Genomic DNA, 24,401 nt, shown 5'->3' with positions numbered 1-24,401 from the left:
AGCCCAATAACAATAGCCTTAAACCAGTTTTGCAATAAAGATGTGAGAACATACATAATTGGCACCAAACTGAGAGATTAACCCTCAGCATGCTCCATCCTCCACAGATAATCTGGATTTTTTTTTCAAAGAAATTTTTCAACATGAAGTTCTTAAAATGACATATAGGTAGTGTACACATATATATACTCCAGTTTTTTTTATTATTATTTCTATCTATTCTCTAACAAGTTTGCTTGTTCTGTGTGAGATGATTGTACATTTTTGAGTAGTAGTAGAGTGCCTGCTTGCCCCCAAACATTATTTTGTTGGTGACTGTGGGTTTGAATCGAGATTGTCTGTTTGTATGACACCCTTTTTTCGTGATTGCATTATACTTTAAAACCTGTTTGAAACAGAACGTCAAGAGACTGAAATAATATTCCATTTCAGACAGGTTTCCATTTTGTAATAGTGCGCACACACATAAAAGCATTAATCAGTGAAGGGAGTGTTTTTTGATTCTGTCGAAGGTAGGTTTCTGTCTCATACAGCGTTCGTCTTGGATAGGTTTTACCGCACAGTGATACCTAGGTTAACAAATGCCTCAGCTTACAAAGTTTTCGGCTAACAAACGCGATTCCAGACTAATCTTCATTAGCCAAGGTATCACTGTATTTGCAATGTATGAGTTTGAGAGCCATCTATCTTTCACAAAAGATAACTAAAAAATAAGGATTTTTTATGCAGCTGTTTTGAGAACCGCTTTTTTTCCAGACTATTCCTGCAGCCTAGGGGTTAAATTGGATTTCACTTACATTATTTTTTATCAAATGAAAAATAATAGCAAGGAATATTTTTAATTTAATGTACTTATTCAGTTATATTTTGCTAAGCAAAACTGACAGTATTTTTGAGTTTTAAATATGATATGAGAGGCTATGTAAATAAATATTGAACATGTATATACAGAAGACTTTTAAAAGTCCTCAACTAAAGAATTGAGTAATACTAACAGTGATGTTTAATATTTCCCTTTGGATTTACCTCAGAATCAGATATGGCAGCAATTTATCCATGTAGCATATAAATTTGGACAAAGCTTCACTAATTGCCTTGAGACTAGATACATTAAACTGCAAAAGAAAAATAAAACATTGTGTACATCATTCATCACCCACAAGAAAAGGTAAAAAACACTTCTAATAATGAAAACATTTGATTTAAATTATTTGAAAGCCAGTTGAACCTTGATTCAATGCCATCATATATTTCACAGAATTCTGGTGCTTTAACGAGTTTGGTGTTCTTTCGAATTTAGGTTTAACATGTGTAAAACCTAGAGATGGAAGATTTGTTCACTGAAAATTTCTGGCGCTAAGTGGGTTTGGCGTGACATGGGAGGTGGCTATGATGGGGTTTGACTGAACAGTGAAAATTTCATTTATAATGCAAGGACTTCTAAAAGCAAGTTTGGATTGCTTTTCGATTGAATTACAAATTTCATGCTTTTTATGACAATTAAATTAAAAGAAATTTAGTAATCAAATGCAAATTTTCTTTACAAAATCTGAAACATGACTAAGACACAATTCAAAACAAGTGAATTTTTGCAAAATGTTTTCTTTTGTACGTATGTAAGTGAATACATACAGTGTACACTAGATTTTTTCCATAGTTGGTCTTTGGACGATTGCTGAAGGTTGGGGGAGGAGCCCTGAGCTTAATTGTAAAACAGGCAGAGAGATGTGAACATTATTGCATGTTTATGCAACATGAAAGTATGCTATTATTCAAATATTTTTGGGACTAAACCAGTTTTCTTACAGCTAGGAATGCTTTTATTAACAAGGCATTACCATATCTTGCAAAGAAATGGTTTCTGGTATCACGACAGATAAGGGAGTACTTGGTTCTTTCAGTATATAAACACAGTGTAACAGCACATATCATTCAGTATGTGCTAATTGAAAAACATTTTATACTTTACAACTTTTTCTTATGGAATCAGCAGATAGTGTGTTTATTAAGATGTTTTACTATGCGTTTCCGATTTGCATGATGTTACTTACCAATTTCCTCATTTCTATTTTGCCGAATATGTGACGAGTAATGGTTAATATCAGCAAATGCTAGATTTTTTTATATAGCATTATATTAGATCATAAGTTTGACTGTATCTGCTTTTGGCAAAATAATGAAATGATTGCCATATGGATATGAGAACCAATCATAGTATTCAGTTTCAATAAAATAACTAGTGGTTCCAAGGGCGTAGCCAGAGGGGGGGGGGGGGACTTGGGGTCTGCCCCCCCCCCCGAAATGTGAGAAAATGACCGAAAAAAGGGAAAAAGATGGCCAAATCTATTGTTCTGTCACTTTGGTCCCCCCCCCCCCCCGAAATGAAAGTGGTCCCCCCCCGAACGAAATTTCTGGCTACGCCCCTGAGTGGTTCAATATTTAACCGATTGATTTAAATGTTTTCATGCATGAAAATTTATTCATTACTTACCCAAGAAGAAGGATCTTTCTGGATTTCAGTTGCGAATCCATCTACAGCACTTTGAATATCTTTAAGATATTGGGTATTATCATGTAAATAAGAAGCAAACTGAAAATATACACAGGAATAATCTCTAATTAAGAGCATAAAATCAAGCAACAAAAACAAAAATGATCAAAGTTTCTAGACTGAGTTGAGTTGGCTTATGAAATTTGACAACATTGTTCATTGCAAATACAATTTTTTAGATATGTATGTTTGATATCATATTAAAAAAATGACAACCAACTGCAGTTGAATTTTCTTAACGTAAACTTAAAAAGAAGGGAGGTATGCGAGGTCACTCCTCCCCTACTCAGTGTACACACAGTGTCGTCTTAATGCATGGGCCTCAAGTGTGGAGGGGACCTCATGATAAATATGATCTGGTTAAGATTTTAGAGATTAAGCATGTGAATTGATAGGTAGAGGTGTTTATAGTCAGATAGGGAGAAGGTATCTGAAAAATCTATTTGCCTGGGGGCTCCACGATGTTCTTAAGATGGCCCAGTGTATATGTATCTTTAATATATATGTGTAAAAAATTACTTAGGCGTTTCCAATTATGAGCGATTTTACTGTAATTTTGAAGGGCGGGGGAGAAACAAAAATTATGGAAAAATTCTACCTCGAACAGAATATCTGATTTAAAATGAGTTTTTTTTCCAATGCAATGATAATATTCCATAGAAAAGATTTTATTTTAATTATCCAAACTACCATTCCAATCATGAATACATTTGTTAGCTATTCAGGATATACATATATATATATATATATATATATTTTATTTGGGTCCTACAGAAACAACTCTGTGTTCCACAGAGTATGCCACGAGGCTTACAAATATAAGTAACAACAACAAACATATACGATTCAAGAAACTCAAAAATTGCAATACAGCGTAATACAAAAAGAAAAGATAAATCAGATCAGTATGTACAATAACAACATACGGATGCAATTCGAAAGCGCAATATATCACCAGTGGATGCCATATGGTATCAATGCAAATGTTAAAAAAAAAAAATTCAGTACATACAATAGAAAATATACAACGACACGTAATATATTTTACAAGCACTTTTTGTCACATTTCTAATTAGCTCATCTAAGTATATAGTTCAATGAAATTGGAAAAAACAATAGCAGTAATAAATAAACTTCTTACTTTATTTACAGGTTCAAGGGGACTAAAATTTTCTGAACTTCGGATCTTCTGCTCTGCATAGCTGAACAAGTCAGAAAATTTACGGGTAATATCAGACACAATTGACTTGAGTTCTAAAATAAGGGTACGTAGTTGCACATGTTTGCTATGCAGGAGAACTGGTACACTCAGGGAATTCAGGAACTTGGTCTCTAGGAAAGGAAAATAAATGTACAAAAGGTATTTAATGATTTCATGAAGAAAACGCTCTCACAATTAAATACATTTATTCATAAGTGAATGAAATGTATTTTGCACAATCAAGTTATTTATAAACTTCATTCTCAAAGACAACACTTTGTCAACCAATATCAGAATAAAAATTTTTAATTTATGCAGAATGAAAATTGAAATTAATTCACATTTCAAAGAAAACAGAAAAATTAAGAAGAAAATAATAATTGAGAAACCAAGAGATTAGAAACGACAGTAAATACCCCAAATAGAATATTTACTATCTTAATATATTAAGTTATAGTATTTAATATAATAAGTAGGTTAATTTGAGTAATGAAATAAGATAATATCTTATGTTACTTTATTTCACTACTTTGGTCAGCTTTTAATATTTAAAAAAAATCTCACTGGTATCATTGAAGAAAACTTTCTCTTGAAGAATTTTTTTCGCTTCATCAAGTTTTCCACCCAAATCTTTCTTGACAAATTCAAGTTCTTGCTTACTAAAACCAACGAAAGCATATTCAAACAAAACTACATAGATCTTTCATTAAAATTTCATTAAAAAAATACATAGTGAGTGAAGGCTAAAATAAATATTTAATATATACTAAATATGCATATAAATATTGAATTTTCTTCATGAAAAATATAACTACAAACCAAAAAATTGTATTAATACTATATTTACCACATATCATCTTGAAGTTTGGAATCTTTTATTTCTTTTTCATGGTTTTTTAGAGACAACTGCAAAAGAAAAAACTTCAGCGAAATATAATGACTGAATGAATCAATGCCAGGGTCTCCGCCACCGGACTTATCCCGTTGCTGAGATCTCTTCCAGCCCAGCTTCGTGGCAGAGTCTGGAACAAAGTGAGTGCACCTAACAGTCTGAGTGTGTAGCTAGTGTTGTGTATTATATTTCAGTGCTGCCATCTATAGATGGATTTTGAAGTATATATACTTCAAATTGTGAGTGAAGTGTAATGATTGAATATTTGTAACGTTGTAGGCCTGTTGCTCTCTGTGGGGAGACTTTTTAACAGGAAGATTGGCTTGCATTCCCACCTTGAAGTTGGGAACCACAGAAAACCAACTTCAACCGACCACCACTGTGGCTCCGGTTGGGTTCGAACCTGGATCCTCGCATCGCGAGTCCGTCACTATGACCACTCAACCACCACAGCAGCAAAATATAATGACTAAGGATGTGATCAATGTCAGTTCAGTTAGATCAGGGTATGATCATAAAAAAATCATTTATATATGAAAATTAGAAATGCGTTAAAAAAATATTGCAACAAAAATTATTCACATAAAAATGTCCTCTCCACTTGTTAATACAAGATTCATTGACAGACTGGTTATTTGTGGAGATGAAGATTACAAGGAAGAAAATTCATCAATTGTGATCCTGTATAAAATTGTTCATTCAGAAAAAAAAAAAAACCCCTCAAAACAATGAATGATATTTTGAAATGAATTGACCAGCCAATTGAAAATAAATATTTATTATAGGTAAATAAATAAAACAAATTACCTCCAATTTTGCACGCTCCTTTGATAACTTGTTGATAGTAGCTTCATGCCTTGAAATAGTATCATTCAGTGTTGTACTTTGTTTATCAAGTTGTGACTGCAACAGTTCAGCTTTCATTGTCAACTCAGAAACTGTCTTTTTATGTTCAACTTCAGATTCACAGACCTAAAATTTTAAAACTCTTTTTTAAAAATAATTTTTATACCAATTTAAAATATCAAAAAGATTCCATTAAAATATATCCTAAATGGGTCTAGCTCCCCTTGGTACCCCATTAAGAGAGATTCTACCAAAACTTGATATATTATGAAAAATATTTTTTTTTACCTGCTGGTAAAGTCTTTCGTTTTCTTCTATCCTGCTAAGTAACTCAGCGTTCAAGACAGTGTGGTTTTCAACAGGAATAGGCACTGGGTTTGCTGCTGCTGTAGTTTTGCTCTGAAACACAGAAAATGAAATTTTACTCATTGGAAATACACATATGATAGCAAGGATCAGTTGTATGCACAAATTTTCTTATCGCACAAATGTCAGATTCCGAAAAAATCCCTCCAAGTTTTGCAAAATAATAAACAGATCAGGGAAAATAAATTTTTTCTAATGAAGTTCCTATTTGAATGGCAGCATTTAGCTTTTTCAAGAAAAATTTTTATTTCCAATTTCCATTCACACATTTTATACACTTTAGCAAATAAAATGCATTCACCCTGCATTACATAAATGGTAGAAAATACTGCTCACAAAATGCTTCAGATAAAACATTTATTTTTATTGTTTTATTCATTTGACTTTCTCTGAATACAATTAATAAATTTCTAAACTCTTATAACTTCATGGAAAGAAAAAGTAAAATGCAGGAAAGTAAAAAAAACACTTTAAATAGAATTCTTATAACTTTGAACAATAAAATGAACACTTGTTTTTTTTAAAAAAAAAAACTTTGTACAAACTTTTGATTTTTTGAATCGTTCTTCTGTTGATTCAAGGTCATTTTGCAAAACAGAAACTCTCTTCGACAACTGTACATTTCTAAAATTCAAGCACTCAACTTCTTGTTCTAATTTCCTAATGGACTGATCTCGCTCTTTCAGTGCTTCCTGAATTATAAAAAAAATAAAAATTTCTAATTGAAATCATCATTACAACAATAAACATAACAACTGATAGCAATAAAAATAACCAAGACATAACTGTGAATTTAATGTGTTTTGTACCAAAGCAAGAAGGATTTAATACTGAACTGATGAAATCAAAGTTAATAAATTCCATATAATTTCTTTCTGAGCAGCATATTTATATGTATGATGTATCTCAGGATTTGACAAATGCCAGGTCACTAAAAAAATGGAACTGTGGTGCCTAAAAAATTTTATGTACAAAATTTCTAGATTTAATGTTAGTGTGTCCACTAATAGGGGAAAATGTCACCAAAATCTTGAAAAGTTGGAAGGAAAAACTGATTTTGGACCGTTTTTTTTTTTTTGGGAAAAAATTCTTGCTTCTAAAAAGTTTGGCTGGTACCTAATTTTTTAAATTTTCAAGATGTATCAAAAAAATATCTTGAATTAGTTACGTCAAATACATAATTTCCTCACCTAAAAGAAAAACATTAATATTACCTTCAGTTCATGATTTTTGCCTTGTTCTTCAGAAACGGCTTTCTTCAAGACAGCCACTTGTGCACGAAGCTTTTAAAACAAAAACATGGGACAAACAGTTAGGTATTATAATTAGTCACTTGACCATCTCACTAATTCAGGAAAAATATATCTTTTCCCTTCTTGGGCTGGGATTACACTATAAAATTTTGATAAAATATCTTTTACGAAGGTTCAGGTTCATTATCATCCATGAACGTCCCATTAAACTTTTTTTTTATCCAAGACTGGCAATAACGTTTGTCTTCAGGTATGCAAATGTGACTTCTGCAAAAATTGCAGATAACATACAATCCTAGGAGTTTCATTCCTAAATAAATGGTGAGGTTTCATCTTTACATACCTTTCAAACAGGGGTGGTTCAAGCTCACCTGCTGCCTGGGAGCAAAGCCTCCTGTGCTGCCCCTAAAAAGACCCTGGTGGGGAACTGAAAGATTCTAGGGCAGGGGTTCCCAAACCTTTCCACCTGTGGTACTGAGACAAAGGGGATTTAAAAATGTATTTTAAAATTGTATGTAGCTAAACAAAAGCTGCCCCAAAAATAATGAACAAATACCATGCAACTAATCATACAAATAATAACATAAGATCCAATCACAATATATTTATATTCTCAATAAACAATAGTTTAGAATCCATACTACAACAATAATGGATCCTAAAACACAATTAAAATAATTTATTCTAAAAACATAAAAAATACATGTGAGTACACATTGTATGTGATTTCTGTGTTCGTCAACTGACTAATTTTATATGTTTATATTTAAACTAGCCGTAATACCCGGCGCTTCCCGGGTTTTCTTCGATTACTGGGAGGATTGGAAAAGTGACAAACCGTTATAAAGGAATAAACTGTTATAATAACAGAATTAAAGGTGTGACAAACCATTGTAAAGGCATATATTCACGTCTGAAACACATTGTTGGAAACCACAGTAACCAAAGTAAACGTACCGAAAGTAATTCTTGAGGCCCCAAAACTATTGTTGCCCGACAGTTTTTCGCCCATTTCGGGCATTTGTCCAGCTCTGACGAACTTTTAAAGTAGCCTACGGTTCAATCCCGGACCTGTTTGGTATATATGCAAAATCTGGCGACGATCGGTCTGAAACTGTAGATTTGTATAAAGAACATACATACATACATACTTTCACATTTATATCTAAGACTAGCTGATACCCGGCGACGTTGCCCGCCCCGTAAAAAATTTATATATGTATAGCTTATTAATTACTTCTTACTTAAAAAAATTTCTGCATCAAGTAAGAAAAAATTACTTTTATTATTAAAAACTTCAAGCAATCGCTTGTGAATACACAATATTTTTTCTTTTCCCATCTGGTGTGTAGATGTACAAATTTTTGCTATTACCAACACGTGAACAGGTGACGAAAAGGTGTCCGTGTGAAAAACAGGACTCAAGTAAGTTGATACCTGCCACTGCTAACGATTGGCCTTGCGCTTTGTTGATTGTCATGGCAAAAGCTAAATGAATCGGGAACTGTGATCGCTTGAAAGTGAATGGCATTTCTTCAGTGATAATTCGGATACGTGGAACGAAGACGTCTTCTCTCCTTTGGCACATCCAGTTAGAATCGTCGCTTCAATGATGCAATTGTGCAATTTCTTCACGCAGAGTCTGGTGCCATTGCAGTCTCGGTGTGTCCAAATTTCTTAAAAGCATTATAGGTACTCCGACTTTGAGGGCCAAATTGTGTGGCGGCACACCCGGAATATCCAAAGGAGTTCAGAAATTCTGCAGGATACAGAACTAAATGTCTGCGCTGTGTCTGTGACAGTGTCAACCGATTTGTAAGATGTGGAGTCTCCTGGAATAATTTTTAGGATTTTTTCGTTGATCTTTTTCGGTGCCAGAATCGCTCTCAGAAAGCCACTCATGGTTTTGGTCATTTTGTTGAATTTTTGGGAAGACTTTGTCTGCAAGTTCTTGAACTGAGTTTAACAACTGGCAAAATCCATTTGGGAACGTAATCGGTCCAGTGCTTGGGTCAACTGATGTGAAAATGATAGCAGTGCTGAGTCATTTTGCAGTTGAACTCGCATGTTGGTGGATAATGGTAATTTTTTAACTTCGTGCCAGAGTGTTGATGATTTGAGGCAAGCATTGAGTTCATCAGTTGGCGTTGAACATTTCTATTCCCAGTTTTGTCAGCGTAGTTGTTCTTATCGTCATACGTCCAGCTTGTGCAGCGAATATTATTCAAACGCTTTACGCATTTTTTAAATTGAAACTATACCTATACGATGGGCGGTTGATGAGATAAAGGCCGCATTATCACTTACAGGATTACAGGGCAACCTGTATATAGGCTAGCAGAAATACCCGGCGCTTTCCGGGTTTTCTGCAATTAAATTGGAAAAGTGACAAACCGTTATAAATGAATAAACTGTTATAACAACAGAATCAAAGGTGGGACGAACCATTGTAAAGGCATATATACACGTCTGAAACGCATTGTTGGAAACCACGGTAACCGAAGTAAACGTTCCGAGAAAGTAATTGTTGAGGCCCCAATACCATTGTTGCCCGACAGTTTTTTGCCCATTTCGGGCATTTGCCCAGCTCTGACGAAGTTTTAAAGTAGCTTACGGCTCAATCCTGGACCTGTTTGGTATATATGCAAAATCTGGCGACGATCGGTCTAAAACTGTAGATTTGTATAAAGAGCATACATACATACATACATACATACTTTCACATTTATATATAAGACTAGCTGATACCCGGCGACGTTGCCCGCCCTGTAAAAAATTTACATATATATAGCTTATTAATTATTTCTTAATCAAATATTTTTGCATTAAGTAAAAAAAAATTACTTTAATTTTTAAATATTTTAATTAAAAACTTCAGGCAATCGCTTGTGGATACACAATATCTTTGGTTTTTCCATCTGGTGCGTAAATGTACAAATTTTTGGGATTACCAACACGCGAACAGGTGACGAAAAGCTGTCCGTGTGAAATACAGGGCTCACGTAGGTTGATACCTGCCACTACTAACAACTGGCCTTGCGCTTTGTTGATTGTCATGGCAAAAGCTAAACGAATCGGGAACTGTAATCGCTTTAAAGTGAATGGCATTTCTTCAGTGGTAATTGGGGTACGTGGAATGAAGACGTCTTCTTCTCCAGCACATCCAGTTAGAATCGTTGCTTCAATGATGTAATTGTGCAATTTCTTCACGCAGAGTCTGTTGCCATTGCAGAGTATCGGTATCTCCAAATTTCTTAAAATCATTTTAGGTGCTCCGACTTTGAGGGTCAAGTTGTGTGGTGGCACACCCGGAATATCCAAAGAGTTCAGAAATTCTGCAGGATACAGAACTGTCTGCGCTGTGTCTGTGACAGTGTCAACCGATTTGTAAGATGTGGAGTCTCCCGGAATAATTTTTAGGATTTTTCCGTTGATCTTGTTCACACTACTACTACTTCACCAAACACAAACTCTGGCCATATCGCTATAGTGCAATTTACTGCCATTAGTGAGATGGGTTGGAAGTGAAGGTGCTGTCTATCGATCTTGTTCACACTGTCATTTTTCGGTGCCAGAATCGCACTCTCACAAAGCCACTCATGGTTTCGGTGATTTTGTTGAATGTTTGGGAAGACGTGGTCTGCAAGTTCTTGAACTGAGTTTATATATATAATAACTGGCAAAATCCATTTGGGAACGTTATCAGTCCAGTGCTTGGGTCTACGGGAATTCTTCCATTGCCAAGTTTGATCAACTGATGTGAAAATGATAGCAGTGCTGAGTCATTTTGCAGTTGAACTCGCATGTTGGTGGATAATGATAATTTTTTAGCTTCGTGCCAGAGTGTTGATGTCCTAACAAACTCGAGGCGACCACCGATAGACAGCACCTTCACTTCCAACCCATCTCACTAATGGCAGTAAATTGCAATGTAGCGATATGGCCAGAGTTGGTGTTTGGTGAAGTAGAGTGCTGATGATACATACATACATACATACATACTTTCACATTTATATATAAGATATATATATATGTATATTTTCTTTGTTCAGTTAAAAAATATCTGAAAATATATATATATGACTTTATAAAATATTAACCAATTAGTATTGTAACAAGGCTGTTGCATAGTTCAATCAGCTCTTTAATTTAACATATATTGACCCACTGGAAGAAGGACTATCAGTCCCTTGGGGGGGGGGGAGGCTCATCGAGTGTCTGTGTCATCCTTATGTTACTTTGTGTGAAGTTTTATTGATTTGTGCTTTTCTCAGTTTGATTGTATGTTTTATGTGTTGTGTTCAGTCCAGTCCAATATAAAAGACTAGGCTACCACCCCGCTTTCAAAAATCAGTGCAGCTTGTTTACTGCAGTTTACATACAGTGTTTTGATCGAATAAAATAATTTTTAATTGAGAGTATGATTTATTATATATATATTCTCTACCAATAATTAATCTCTACCACTGGTTACACTTTACTTACAGAAATGTGCATGTTTTCACAGAAAATCATACAGCTCAGGGTAGCATATACAGAGGGCTGTAACTAGGGAAGATCAAGCAGGTCTGGTGCCCCGGGCACTGGACTAGTAGAAAGGCACCAAATTAACCCTTTAACTGCTCCTTCTATATTAAAAGGACGCCAAAATGTGTGTTTGCCTGGCTGACAAAGTATCTAGTTGCTGCCCTGAATATATATAGAGAGAATAATTTATTTAAGGCAGCTTTTTTTGTTAAAAAAATCAATATACCTTTGAATATTCTGTCGCTAATTTTTGATATTTTGATACAATATCTGGAGAAGTTTCTTCCATTTTTGCACCTGAAATGAAATACAGTATAAATTTTGGTGAATTAATGTCAATCAATTTTAAGAGCATTGCAATTAATGGTTGTTGTAACTTTCACTCATATGAGTGGTTAAGTGGTGGTGCATAATGTACATAACAATGTAATAAAATATACAAAGGTTTTCATTTACTTTTTTCTTACTGTAACAACACTTCCGAAATTGAACTTACCTTCCACCCTGATGTGTTCAAATCAAAGTGATCTCACGAACGGTGCAAGGAATTTAGAATTTTTTGAAACTTCAAAATGTACCCTCAAACATAGTGCATGCTCAGGGCCACAACTGGTGGGTCTGGTGTCCCACGAGCTGAACTAGAGAGGGAACAGGAGTCGCCCTTTAACTGCTCCTACTACATTACACTGAGGCGCCGAAATGCATGTTTGCTTCAGTTGGCAAAGTACACTTCCATTCACTGGCTGTCCATCTCCACACACCATTTGCATACTACGTCGAGAGGAATCGAAAAAAAAGATAAGAAAATTGGTCAAATTTCTTGAGCAACATCTAGAGAAGATAAGGGATCCAGCTTCTCTCCAGCTCAGATACCAGTGTCCCTGTTAGAAAGATAATAGCGTCTTGACCCTGACAGAGCATACTGGTGGCACTGTTTGCAAGCAAGGATCATGATGAATCCAAAATTCAGTGAAGCCTTAAAGAAATTTTCTGTCTTCAACTGTGCTCGAGTCAATTTGACTGGGTGGATTGAACTGTCTGGAATTGCAGAATTGGGTTTTCCGCCTTTTGTCATACAATACTTAATCGATCAAACTTTTGATTGCAAAATGGCTTTATACGACTTTCTGTAATTGTTTGATATTGTGCCCGTTGCACTTTGATTTTCACTTGACTCTTCAATTTACATAATTTCTTTATCATGATGCACTATATATAATCTTTGATGTATCAATAAATTCTGGTTTTTCCAGAGATATCCCCCCCGCCCCCATGGAGTTGAAGTGCTTACGTTGCTTCTTGCCACAGAGCCCAAGTGTTTTGCAGTTTCTCCAGCTGACAAAGCATCCAGTTGATGTATGTGTAGAATGATACAGGTTAGAGAGGACTCATCCCTGGGACGAGTTCTTTCATTTATTTCACACGAAAAATTTTACAGATGTTCATGAAAAATCATGGCTGAAGGTACGTCACAGATCACCACCTGGGGGTTCCCCAACTCCAGCATGCCCCCCTCCATCCTGCAGCTGGGGGGGCCCCCTCCTCAGTGAATTTGTTGTATAAAAAACAAAATATGGTAAGAATTGTCCTGTGCCTCAGGGAGGCCTGGCCTTGTGGAGGGCCATGGGAACCAGGGTAAAATTTTAATAATACGGTGAAACCTCGATATAACAATACCCTGCGGACCAAGAAAAAATATAGTTGTAGAAGGACTATCATTATATCGAGAAGCATCAGTTTGACATTACAGCATAGGCATTTCCAAACAAGATTAGAAAAAATATTGTTGTAGAGGGATTTATCGTTATATCGAGTATCGTTGCACCGAGGTTTCACTGTATTTCATTACCTTGGTAATTAGAAATATTAAAAACAAATACATAGTATTTTGGGAAGGGCATGTGACAACAATGATTATCAAATAATAAGTTACAGCAGCGTACTTACAAATAACAACCACACTGACACCCTTAAAGATTTTATCATAAAAAAACCTTATTATGATTATTAATTATGTATTTCATAATCAAACACCGCGAAATTACGTCACTAAAATTTCACGAGCCATTTATCGGCGACAAATAAATTCTCTACGAAATATCGCGTCTATAAATTATTGGACGAAAAAATAAATATGACTGATTTATAGTGAAAATACCACTATTTGTTTACAACAGGTGGCGGAAACTCCGCCCCCCTCGAGTACCATTGCGGTTATTTTGCGGTTTGTTTACGCTTCGTCTATCAACTCAGACACGCGTTTAGAGCGTCAATATTGACGAATCAAACTGGATTTTCTGGATGTAAGAAGTACTTCTAATTTAAGAACAAGACAACGATTGGCTATATTGGATTTCTCATATTGTATGTTTCCATAATTATCTAAATTTAAATTGTTTTTCCAAATAATTACTTTTTTTCAAGCTTTTACATTTTTTGTTGTTTTTAAAGTCTACAAAATGTCTTAATTAATTAATAAGCCTAGTTGTCAAGGCAACATGTACTGCTCTCTAGTGAGAGGTTCCTAAACTTTCGTTCTGTTTTTTTTTCCCCCAATTTCTTTTTGTTTTGTGCCTTGAAAAATTTTATCTCTGCAATAAAAATTCCCAAAAACAATTTACAAACTCCATGAAGCATCTCGACAATGAAGTCCGTGCAAATTTGGCAAACATCTTGCTTGTTTCTCAGCGTTTGACTTGCAAACGGTTTCCGGGTTATTATGCCATGGTCTAGGAGATTTTCATCCTGACGTTTCGCCCACATCTGTGGCAGCCATCATCTGAGGTTATTTGGACGTAAGTCTCCGCGGCTTCGAAATTTTTTTTTTAATTCTAGGATCCTGTTACCACAGTTGTGGCCAGGGTCTCAACTAGAAACGAAAATTTACTCTGTCGCCCGGAGTCAGCGTTCATTTTTGGCACCCTCTTCTAATACAAATACATACAAGGCCACAACAGGCAAAATGCCCAACGAGCTGGCTGAGAAGATAATTTTCAATGGGAAAACAGTAAATTCTGTGCCCTTTCTGATCCAGCACACGGGGCATCAGACGCTTCTGCCCTCCCCTAGTTGTAGCCCTGGTTTTGCCATGTTGGTATGTCATGCCCCATCCTCCTGGAGCAGGACCAAAGCTGGGATCTTTGGCGTGGCGCCCAGGACAGATGCCCCCCATGGGCCCCTACATAATGAATTTATAGCATGAAGGAAAACAAAAAATGATTGGAATTGTCCCGGGCCCCAAGGCTGGAGTCCTGTCAGCCTCACCCTTATGGGCCCATGTGGTGTTTACTTTGCAAGAACCTAAATATGTACGCTGGGCCACACCACGGCCGACTCAACACAAGGCCAATGAAGATAGAGACCACGTGACTTTATTCGTCTGACCTAGAGAATATATTCCCTATGAACATGAGTCTATTCCTAATGAATATATATATATATATATATATACATACCACGTTCTCATCCTAGTGCTGTCTTAAAGCATGGGCCCACCCGGTCACGGCCCGGGGGCCTCAAGAGAAGAGAGGGCCTCACAAAAGAGGCATCTGGTGGAAATTTTCAGGAATTTGTCTGGTAGGGCCTCAGAAAAATTACTTGGCCCAGGGGGGCCATGATACTCTTAAGACGGCCTAAGTTCATCCCCAGTGCATCAGGTAAAAAAAATGTGTCTGTGACCAAACACATCGAGTCGGTCATGCCCGAGGGTCGGACGGATAAAATCACGTGATCTCTAGTTTCGTTGGCGTTGAATTAAGTCGAATGTAGCCAGGGCCGCGACATGGGGGAGCAGGCAGGTCCGGTGCCCCAGGCAGTACCATCTTAACACATGGCCCCATCCGGGCACGGCCCGGGGGCCTCACAAAAATAAGATCCGGTTGAAATTTTCTAGGATTTACCAGGTAGGGCCTCCGAAAAACCAATTGGCCCGGGGGCCCATGGTACTTTTAAGACGGCCCTGGCCCCAGGTGCTTTACTAGGGGAAGGGGTGCCGAATTTGTCTTTTAACTGCTCCTTCTACATTAAACGGTGGGGGGCAAAATGTGTGCTTGCTCCGGCTCACAAAGTATCTAGTTGTGGTCCTGGCAGCGGTTTTACAGAGCTCTGGATTATTTACCCTAAACTATTTCTTCTAATAATAATTAGTGTAATGCACATTCAGAAATCTTGAAACACAAGCCAATACAAAGTTTTCTTTTAATCTTGAAGTGGCTCAACGGAATATGAAATTTAGTTCTGCAATTGGCATCGCAACTTCGACTATTGATGCTTAAAAAAAAGTGAATTCACTGATCTTTGCTTCAAAAGATGATGTTCATTAATTCATTCGTTATTTCTTGCCTTTTTTTTTCTTAATTGAGGAATTTCTTTTGAGGCCTTTGTTATTGAAACGTAACTAATATGGCGATGTTTCCTCAAAGTTTATTAAAGTATGAAAGTCCACGTCTTGTGACGCTTTATGATGATCCCGATGTTGTAAAGGTAATTTTATATGCGGTATCTTTATTTTTTGCCTACTTTTTCCATCTGTCTGTTATTGCATAACAATTTGAGCTGTTTATGCTGAGTTTCATTCTACATTGTCTGGGTTGAGCAGCATAAGATAGCCAAAACGGGTGCCGAATTTGCCTTTTAACCATACATTCAACCCTATATTGAGGCGCCAAATTGCGCAGGCTCTTTCCGACAAAGCATCCAGTTGAAGTTCTAAAGGCCACCTCAATAGCATCGCGGGTACCCCTTGCAAAGTTATGTTCTTTGGTTCCCCTACTAGTTAGCAATTCGATTTGTTAACATACTTGCAGAGGCGGGTTTAGCGGCGGGCTCACGCTGTGGGCCAGACTATTGAATCTTTGTTGAACTTTACCTCAAAATCTTCTGTAATCAATCTTTTTCTTACTATTCTTTTCGGATTTCCAGGCAAAGAAAGCTAAACCAGAAGTTTCGGATCTGGAAGAGCTAATGGAAGAGTCATCATCTGAAGAGGAGAAAGAAGTAATTGATGAAACTCAAGAACTACTTGATGTCCTCTTGCCACCAAGGTTTTTTTATCTTCATTCTTTTTTTGGTTTTATGACATTGCCAAAAACTTTTCATTCGGGAATAGAAACGGATTTAGCATATTTAGGTGTTTTCACATCAGGTTCAAATTAACGTCGGGGTAGGGTATAATGCTCAGAAAAGAAAGCAACATTGCTTCATAGCAGGCGTGGATCCAGGACGATATTTCGGGAGGGGCAAATTATGAAAGTTCTTTCAATCATCTTTTTTTTTGCGGGACAGACAAATTATCCCATATTATTCGGCTTTTGGGAGAGGCGATCATTCTCATCACTCCCCTCCCACAGTATCTACGCCTGAGCAAAGGCAGAGATCTTCAGTTGTGAATGGATTGGAGGTAGGCATCGTCAGCTTCGACTGGAAAGGCAGGCAGACAGCTTCAGCTTCGATTGGAACGAAGGTAGTGCCGTCTTAACGCATGGGCCCACCCGGGCAAGACCAAAGCCTCCTAGATACTAGAAGCGTACTTCTAGGAGGCTTTGGCAAGACCCGGGGGCCTCAAGAGAAGAGGGGTCTCACAAAAATGATACCTAATTGAAATTTTTGAGAATTTTTCAGGTAGGGCTTCAGAAAAACCAATTGGCCCAGGAGCCCATGATGCTCTCAAGACGGCCCTGAACGAAGGCAAAAATATTCAGCTGGTAATGAAGACGAAGCAGGTATCTTCAGCTTCGGATGAAGCCGAAGCGGATATCTTCAGCTGGCAATGAAGACGAAGCAGGTATCTTCAGCTTCGGATGAAGCCGAAGCGGATATCTTCAGCTGGTAATGAAGACGAAGCAGGTATCTTCAGCTTCGGATGAAGCCGAAGCGGATATCTTCAGCTGCGAATGAAGTCAAGGCAAATATATTCAGCTTCAAATTGAGCGAAATGGATCTCCAGCAGCGAATGGAGCGAAGACGGACATCTTGAGCTGCGATGGGGGAGGGGGGCAGGCGGATTAAAGCCGATGTGTCGAAGAAGCGAGTTATTGTGTAGGTGCATTGGATCATCCCGTACTTTACGGGGCAGAAAAATTCGCCCCATATTACTCGGCTCTTGAGGGGCGATCGCCCCTATCGTTCCTCTCTGGATCTGCGCTTGCTTCATTGCAACCTTTTCCTTTTATAGCTGTACGAAAGTAGCTCTGCTGTCGATTTCCTTCTATTTTTATCCTTTTTATCTTTTTTGTGTTCACTTTATCTGTAGTCCATCATTCTCTTCTGAGTGATAATGGCATACACATATTATTTCATGCAATCCATCAAGTTTTAAAATTCATGTGAAGCAAAGAATCTTTCCTAATTGTCTTTATTGTATATTTTCCTGGGGGCAGGCAGTGCGAAGAAGGTACCACCTTATGGATCCAGCGCGTATCTAGGAGCCCCGCCACAGACATGGAAGTGTTAAACCTCGAGGAGCAGTTCGACAGAGAACTTTCTCGGCAGGAGGCGCGCGAAATAGGGATATGTCCCATTAGAAGGGAATTGTATACACAGTGCTTCGGTAAGTGCTACCTTGTTGTTGTTGTTTTTTTTTGCCATTCTCCTATTTCGGGGTCAATTTTAAGAACGTTTAGTTGATCGATGGTAACAAATTTTTCAACCGAGAAAAATTCCCAGAAACTTGCCTTATAATGACGAGTTTGTTCGTTTGGCTTTATGCAGAAGTGCACCATTTGTTTACGGTATGTACTGAAGACGTTTCAGAAAACTGCCCAAGAATTCACCTTAATAAACCAGGCCGTCTTAGAGCATGGACTTCCCGATCATAGCAATGAAATCTGGTACTTTGCACCAATGCTGAAAAAAGAATTTAACGTTACCTAGCGGTTATTCTAATGAATGTTTCCAAACAGTTTCGATTCTGTCCGACAGGAGACGTTTCAGTTACGTTCGGTCAACGTTTCAGTTACGTTCGGTCAACGTTTCAGTTACTGATGCACTCGACATTTTGGATATCGTTTGCCAAACATGTGTGCTGCTCAATTTAGCAGGAACTTAGGTCAAGAAAAAATTTAAATCAGCAACTAAAATACTTTTTTTAGCGGTTCTGTTTTAGTGTTGGGAAAAATTATTGTTGTGGCCGGTTTCATTGGTCGGAGTAGTGGCGCCATCTATTGTGGAAATTTGGATGAGTGACGTCCCTAAGGGTGCACACAAGCGTCCTCTTTTCTCCTCAGTATTCGAATCTTGTAACCCTACCCAGGCTCTACCACATAGGGTGATATAAGCACTTTGTCCCATAGGAACTGTGGGTTTCTATGAAGATTTATTGAATATTAAAATGACATCGCCGGCCATCACTGGCAGCAAATACAAATATCGAATCATCCAATCTACCTAATTCTTATGGCCAACTATGCTGGTGCATGAATCACAGGGCCGCAACTACAAACGAAAACTTCCTATGTCATCTGGAGCCAGTGTCCATTTTCGTGCGCCCATTCTCGTAATTTTGAACGGAAAACCTGTAAATTCGGAACCCTTCCAGATCCACCGCCCAGAGCACCAGGCCCATCTGCCCTCTCCTAGTATGCTCCCCCAATGAACCATATTCTATTTTCTTACTATTGATATAACCACTCACCTTATTTTGGAGACGAATAACATGAAATTTTATACAGGGTGATTCAGAAAAGATGGGAAAAACTTTAAGAGGTGATAGTACACACCATAGGAGTACGCAGAATTTTCTCAAGGGGGAAGGGGTTCAATTTTTTTCTTCTTAAGTGGGGGAGGGGGTTTACGTTTTTTCCTGCAAAATAATACTATAACCACGGCTTGAGGGAACCATCAACCCCCCCTTTGCGTATGCCAATGGTACACACCAATACAAACAATTGTCATCAGAGTCATCAGAAAATGCATGGCCTAACATGAAACGCAAATGCGCTAGCGCGTTTCAAAACGGCCGCTCCGCAAACGTTAAAACAACATTCCTGCAATCGTTCTAACAGTTGTAACGTATGGGATAAGCGCACATTTTATATAGTAATACTGAAAAAGTAGACATGCATTCCATTTACGCAGCTGCAAGCAAAACCTTTGTTTTTGTGTGTACTACTACCAGCACTTAAAGTTTTTCCCATATTTTCTGAATCGGATTGGGCAGCCGCCTGTGGGAAAAACGCTTACCGTACATTCGTACTGTCTCTGTGGTACTTGCATGTCTGCTTTTTCAGTACTACTAAATTGTGCCATTATCCCGTACATTACAACTGTTAGAACGGATGCACGCTGGAATAACTTCACAGGGCTGGCGTCCGCGCCGTAATTTTGCATACGGTTTCTTCTTCTTCCCAGGTTACATTTAAATGCATGGTGTTCTTTTTCTCCTGATAAATTTCAACAGGAATGCCGTTTTAACGTTTGCGGAGCATCCGTTTCGAAACGCAACGCACTAACGCGTTTGAGTTTCATGTTAGACCATGCATTTTTTGATAACAATTGTTTATATTGGTGTGTATTGTTTTTCTTCTCATTTCTCACCTCTTTCTTTTTCTTCCCATCTTTTCTGAATCACCCTGTAGTTTCCCCTAACTTAGTTTGATTCCTTTTTTATCAAGACGAGCTGATTAGACAAGAAATTATAGAATGCCCTGAGCGAGGGAAGCTTTATAAGATGATCCGAAACGAGACTCAGATGACAGTGGACACATTAAGCAAGGTCTACGAGAGCAACATCGCTTTCGGCATCAAGAAATCGCTTGGGAGACTGAAGGACGAGCAAGACGCTCAGAACGAGGTGAGTAATAGTGTACATATTAGCTCGTCTGATCTTAAGTCCATGAAGTTTTCACCAGGGCCGTCTTAAGAGCATTATGGGGGCCAAGTAATTTTTATGAGGCCCTACCTGCTGGCAAATTCTTGAAAATTTCAACCAGATTTCATTTCTGTGTGAGGCCTCTTCCTCTTCTCTTGAAACCCCTGGGACGTGCCCGGGAGCGCCCATGCGTTTAAACGGCGCTAACCTTCACCTAGTTTTGCACTACTAAACAAGAAAGTGGATATTATGTGGAGATAACGCCTATCTTGAAACTGTACGGAGAAATAGAAATTCTTTGCTTAATCAAGCACAACAAAAAAAAAGACCAACGATAAACACAAGCAGCAGGAAAAGAGTCATTTCCATTCTAAACATGACACCCATGGTAAGTTGAGTTGAAAAACGCTTAAGGAATTCCTTGTTTTTCTTGCTACTTGCTTCATCAATAGCCATTTTTTTCTTCATTGCGTTATCTTCAAACTCATTCATAATTGCTTTCAAAATCTTTGTTAACCATTTAACAACCGAGGAAAAGAAATATTCTAGCTTTTTCTGTTGTTTACACTACACGCATATTCCTATACTACTCCGAAGGGAAAGAAAAAACACTGTCTCTATCCTTCTGTTATTAGACTTTGAACAAAAGCTGGCTATACCCACTGGGACTTGATCTGACAGGTTGGGAGGGATGGAAAACACACATGTTTGCGAACAAAACTCGTTACAGATCTAGCTGAGTTTGGCATTGCCGAAATAAGAGGGTTTTAAGGACGCGAGATGTCTCGGAAATGGTGAAATAAGAGGCATCAAGTTAGGCGAGATATCTCGTCATTGCCGCTGTAAGGGGCCATTCAAGTATTACGTAAGTAGATTTTTAGCCATTTTTGACCCCCCCCCCCCCATCCTTGTCAGCAAAATTTCGTCAGCAGCTTAGAATATTTCATATCTTCAAAAAGGGTGGTTGATGACGTAAGCAACCTTCAAACCCCCCCCCCCCCCCTTGTCATCAAAAGTCAGCAAATATGGAACCCCATCTCGGGCATTTCATGGTAATGAGTAGGCCCAAATAATGGCTCGCACTTCATTTTAAAATTCGCGCGTAAATTATTATTTTTTTTCCTCAAAGATATATACTGCTGCCATCTGTTGGCACAGAACCACAATTTTAGTTTCGAATTCATTTCTTACGTTGACGCGTGCACAGATATTAATATAACTTTATTATATAATATTATGACTGTGATTGATCCTGCCCTCATGTATAATGTGTCATGTGCCGAAGTATCAGGGCATAATCTCTTGTATTTTTTGTTCAATTGCGCACAGTAATAGAGATTTTTAAGACAAATCCGGCTTAGTTAATATGTACAGTATTTGTCGAAATCGAATATTCTCTCATTCATATTTGTTTTCTCTTAAAATGAGAATTTGAAAAGTGTAAAAATTGAATTGTTTCATATTAGCTGGAAGAATTGTTGGCAGAGCAACCAGCGATCCTTGAAAAAATGAACAACTTGGAGAAGGAACTGGAAGAGACAGAGGCCAGGTTGGCCGCAGAAGAAAAGGAACAGCTGAGAGAATACGAAAGGAAAGAGTTCAGGCTCAAAGAAGATAACGAAAGGCTGCTGGTAATTATTAATTTTAACCTGTTTTACAGCTTCCATTTCTTAATGAAAAGTTCTTAAAATTCTTAAATAATTTTCGTGTTACCCAAGTATAAAATTAAAAAAAAAAATCCTGGCAAAAAAGAAGTGTATTTTCCATGAATGATGAAAATATACGTATGATTGAAATAAAATCCTCTCGAACATGGTTGGAGATACGGGAAGGAAATCCCCCCCCCCCCCCCCGTCAATAATGGAGCTGACTGATCTAATGCATACGCATACATGGGACTGACATCATATCATCATCACCCGCGTGTACCCCCTCTTCTTTCAAATCTATCTACACACTCGAATCAAACAAACATCTTCATGGATAATACACTTTTTTGTAGCAAAAATCAAGCAATATTAACTCGTATTATTCATCAAACATTGTAATTATTTGTCCTGAGCTCATACTTACGTCATTTATATTGTTTGCCAGCTTACTTTTCTATCGTTGTTGAAGAATACACAGTGATATATGTCTCCTCCACAAATCGTATTTCCCTCCAAAATGCAAGGCTCAAAAATCGTTCTTGCTTGGTTTGTCAAAATATAGGAGACGTGTGACCTTTGAGCCATTCGGCTGGTAATTATAGAAGCTTTATGAACAGCTCACAAGTAAAAATTGAATATTTAGGAGTGGCTTAGATGCATCAATGCCAAAACGAGTTCAAAACATATGCGTTTAGTTGAAACATTTCAGAAAACCATGTTGCTTAAAGAACAACAATTGCCAAATAAAGGGTTAAAAACTCAAATCTGAATACAGGAAATCCCTTTTATGATGTTTCCCCCCACAAAAAAACAAACAAAAAAAACACCTCATGAAAAAATGTTGTAAGCGAGAGAACGCTTTTAGCGGGAAATCTCGATTAGGAAAAGTTGAGACTAAGAAAATAAGCAAGTAGACGTTTTAAGTGGGAACGTTGTAAGAAGAATCCACTGTACATTGTATTGATGCAATAGAAACTCTTTCATCCGAGATATAAGAGATCGAATCAATTTTGGACTTGAGCAAAAGACCGTCTAATGAAGAGATAAACATTGAAGAAATTTAATTGTTAAATTTAGAGAATTTGCACCATTTCTTCGGTCACTAACTTCTAGTAAACATCTTAAGTGAATGCGCATAAAAAAATAATAGTGGTTGTTCTAGACACGGAAGGATCAACTGTAATACAGAATAATATTTGTACTTTTCACAAAATCATTTTATATCCTCCCTCAATTTTTTTCCTTCCTTTGCAGGACGAGCTGAAAGTATACCTGGATAAAGACTTCTTGGACTACACGTGATTGTTCATCAGAAGTTAATATGATCACAGACATCAATGTATTTTACATGTTGAACATTAATTTATTGTTTCTCTTGCTGGTCTTTTATTCTTAAATATTGTCTCATAAATGAGTTAGAATATTTAGCTAGTGTGAAACATTTACAAACTTGTGTTACGTCATCTGTCCAATTTATTCCCCATGTTAATGTAAAATCTTATTGCACTATTCATTTCTAGATTCAGGTACCTAACACCCAGAAATTGTGTTCACAACAAGCATTAAATATTTAATATATTTCCTCTGATTTTTTTTAAAGAATAAGCATTGAGATAGAAATTATTCACTACGAAAAAATGTAATAAGAACCAATATAAAATGAAATCAGTATAAAATACTATACTGTTGGGTCAATACAACTAGATTAATCAATATTTTAGACTCAATTTTGAAAATTGAACACTAAAGAAGCGTATACAGTGAAACATATGCAACAGGGTTTCTGAAAGTTCTGAAAAGCGGTGGCCCCTTTCTATATTCAGTGCTTATCCGTGAGCTCCCTAGAGCTGTTTCACAAAGAATATTTTCGAAAAATCGATATTATTGTCAGGGGCGCTGTGAACATGACAAAGGTTGGAGACACAAATTGAAAACGCTGGTATATAGCAATACCCTCTATATTAGTGTTTCCCAAAGTAGGCAATATCAGCCCATAGGGGTGAGAGATGGAACCTACCAGGGGCACAAAAACAATTACCGATACAAGATTCCATCACTCAAGGAAAAGTGGTGGAGGCGATGAGAATTTTTCCCGAACAGGGGATAATGAACAAAGTTTGGGATAGAGAAACCATGCTCTAATGATAAATGATATTACTCTTCGGTTCCAATGCACTTTCCATGGTGTTAATATGCTCCACTTAAAAAACTAAAGCGTATAAGTGAAACCTGTCTATAACAATACTGTAGGGGCCTAGAAAAAATATGTTATAAACCTGTTATAGACAGGTTATCGTTGTAAACAGTTTG

At 37.3% G+C, this 24,401-nt stretch overlaps 2 protein-coding genes and 1 long non-coding RNA gene across 3 annotated transcripts in view; 2 read left to right on the top strand and 1 right to left on the bottom strand.

The window, feature by feature from the left end:
* Positions 1-13,852, bottom strand: part of LOC149075996 (protein phosphatase 1 regulatory subunit 21) — a 28,197-nt gene extending 14,345 nt beyond the window's left edge. Inside the window, exons 1-11 of the mRNA XM_089243522.1 lie at positions 13,584-13,852; positions 11,863-11,933; positions 7,071-7,139; positions 6,402-6,548; positions 5,779-5,889; positions 5,452-5,616; positions 4,600-4,658; positions 4,317-4,411; positions 3,693-3,883; positions 2,492-2,590; positions 1,027-1,115 (exon numbers count right to left, since the gene is read on the bottom strand). Coding sequence (XP_089099648.1) covers positions 1,027-1,115; positions 2,492-2,590; positions 3,693-3,883; positions 4,317-4,411; positions 4,600-4,658; positions 5,452-5,616; positions 5,779-5,889; positions 6,402-6,548; positions 7,071-7,139; positions 11,863-11,925 — 1,088 coding nt within the window. The 5' untranslated portion in view covers positions 11,926-11,933; positions 13,584-13,852. The remainder of the gene's footprint in view (positions 1-1,026; positions 1,116-2,491; positions 2,591-3,692; positions 3,884-4,316; positions 4,412-4,599; positions 4,659-5,451; positions 5,617-5,778; positions 5,890-6,401; positions 6,549-7,070; positions 7,140-11,862; positions 11,934-13,583) is intronic.
* Positions 13,853-16,037: 2,185 nt separating this feature from the next.
* On the top strand, positions 16,038-20,493 carry LOC149075995 (33 kDa inner dynein arm light chain, axonemal-like). Its single transcript, XM_089242163.1, has 4 exons — positions 16,038-16,118; positions 16,557-16,678; positions 18,014-18,183; positions 20,246-20,493. Exons 1-4 carry the CDS (start codon positions 16,038-16,040, stop codon positions 20,491-20,493), a joined length of 621 nt encoding a protein of 206 aa, XP_089098289.1.
* A 1,421-nt stretch (positions 20,494-21,914) lies between these two features.
* On the top strand, positions 21,915-23,517 carry LOC149075994 (uncharacterized). Its single transcript, XR_016193991.1, has 2 exons — positions 21,915-22,073; positions 23,346-23,517. It is a non-coding gene; the product is annotated as an uncharacterized LOC149075994 (long non-coding RNA).
* The last annotated feature ends 884 nt before the right edge of the window (positions 23,518-24,401 follow it).

Source organism: Pholcus phalangioides, unplaced genomic scaffold (genome assembly GCF_987345545.1).
Source record: "Pholcus phalangioides strain wild (caught in Gottingen) unplaced genomic scaffold, Ppha-v1.0 ptg000015l_1, whole genome shotgun sequence".
Taxonomy (NCBI): Eukaryota; Metazoa; Arthropoda; class Arachnida; order Araneae; family Pholcidae; genus Pholcus; species Pholcus phalangioides.
The sequence above is the reverse complement of the archived record's forward strand: the minus strand, read 5'-3'. Positions and strand labels throughout refer to the sequence as shown.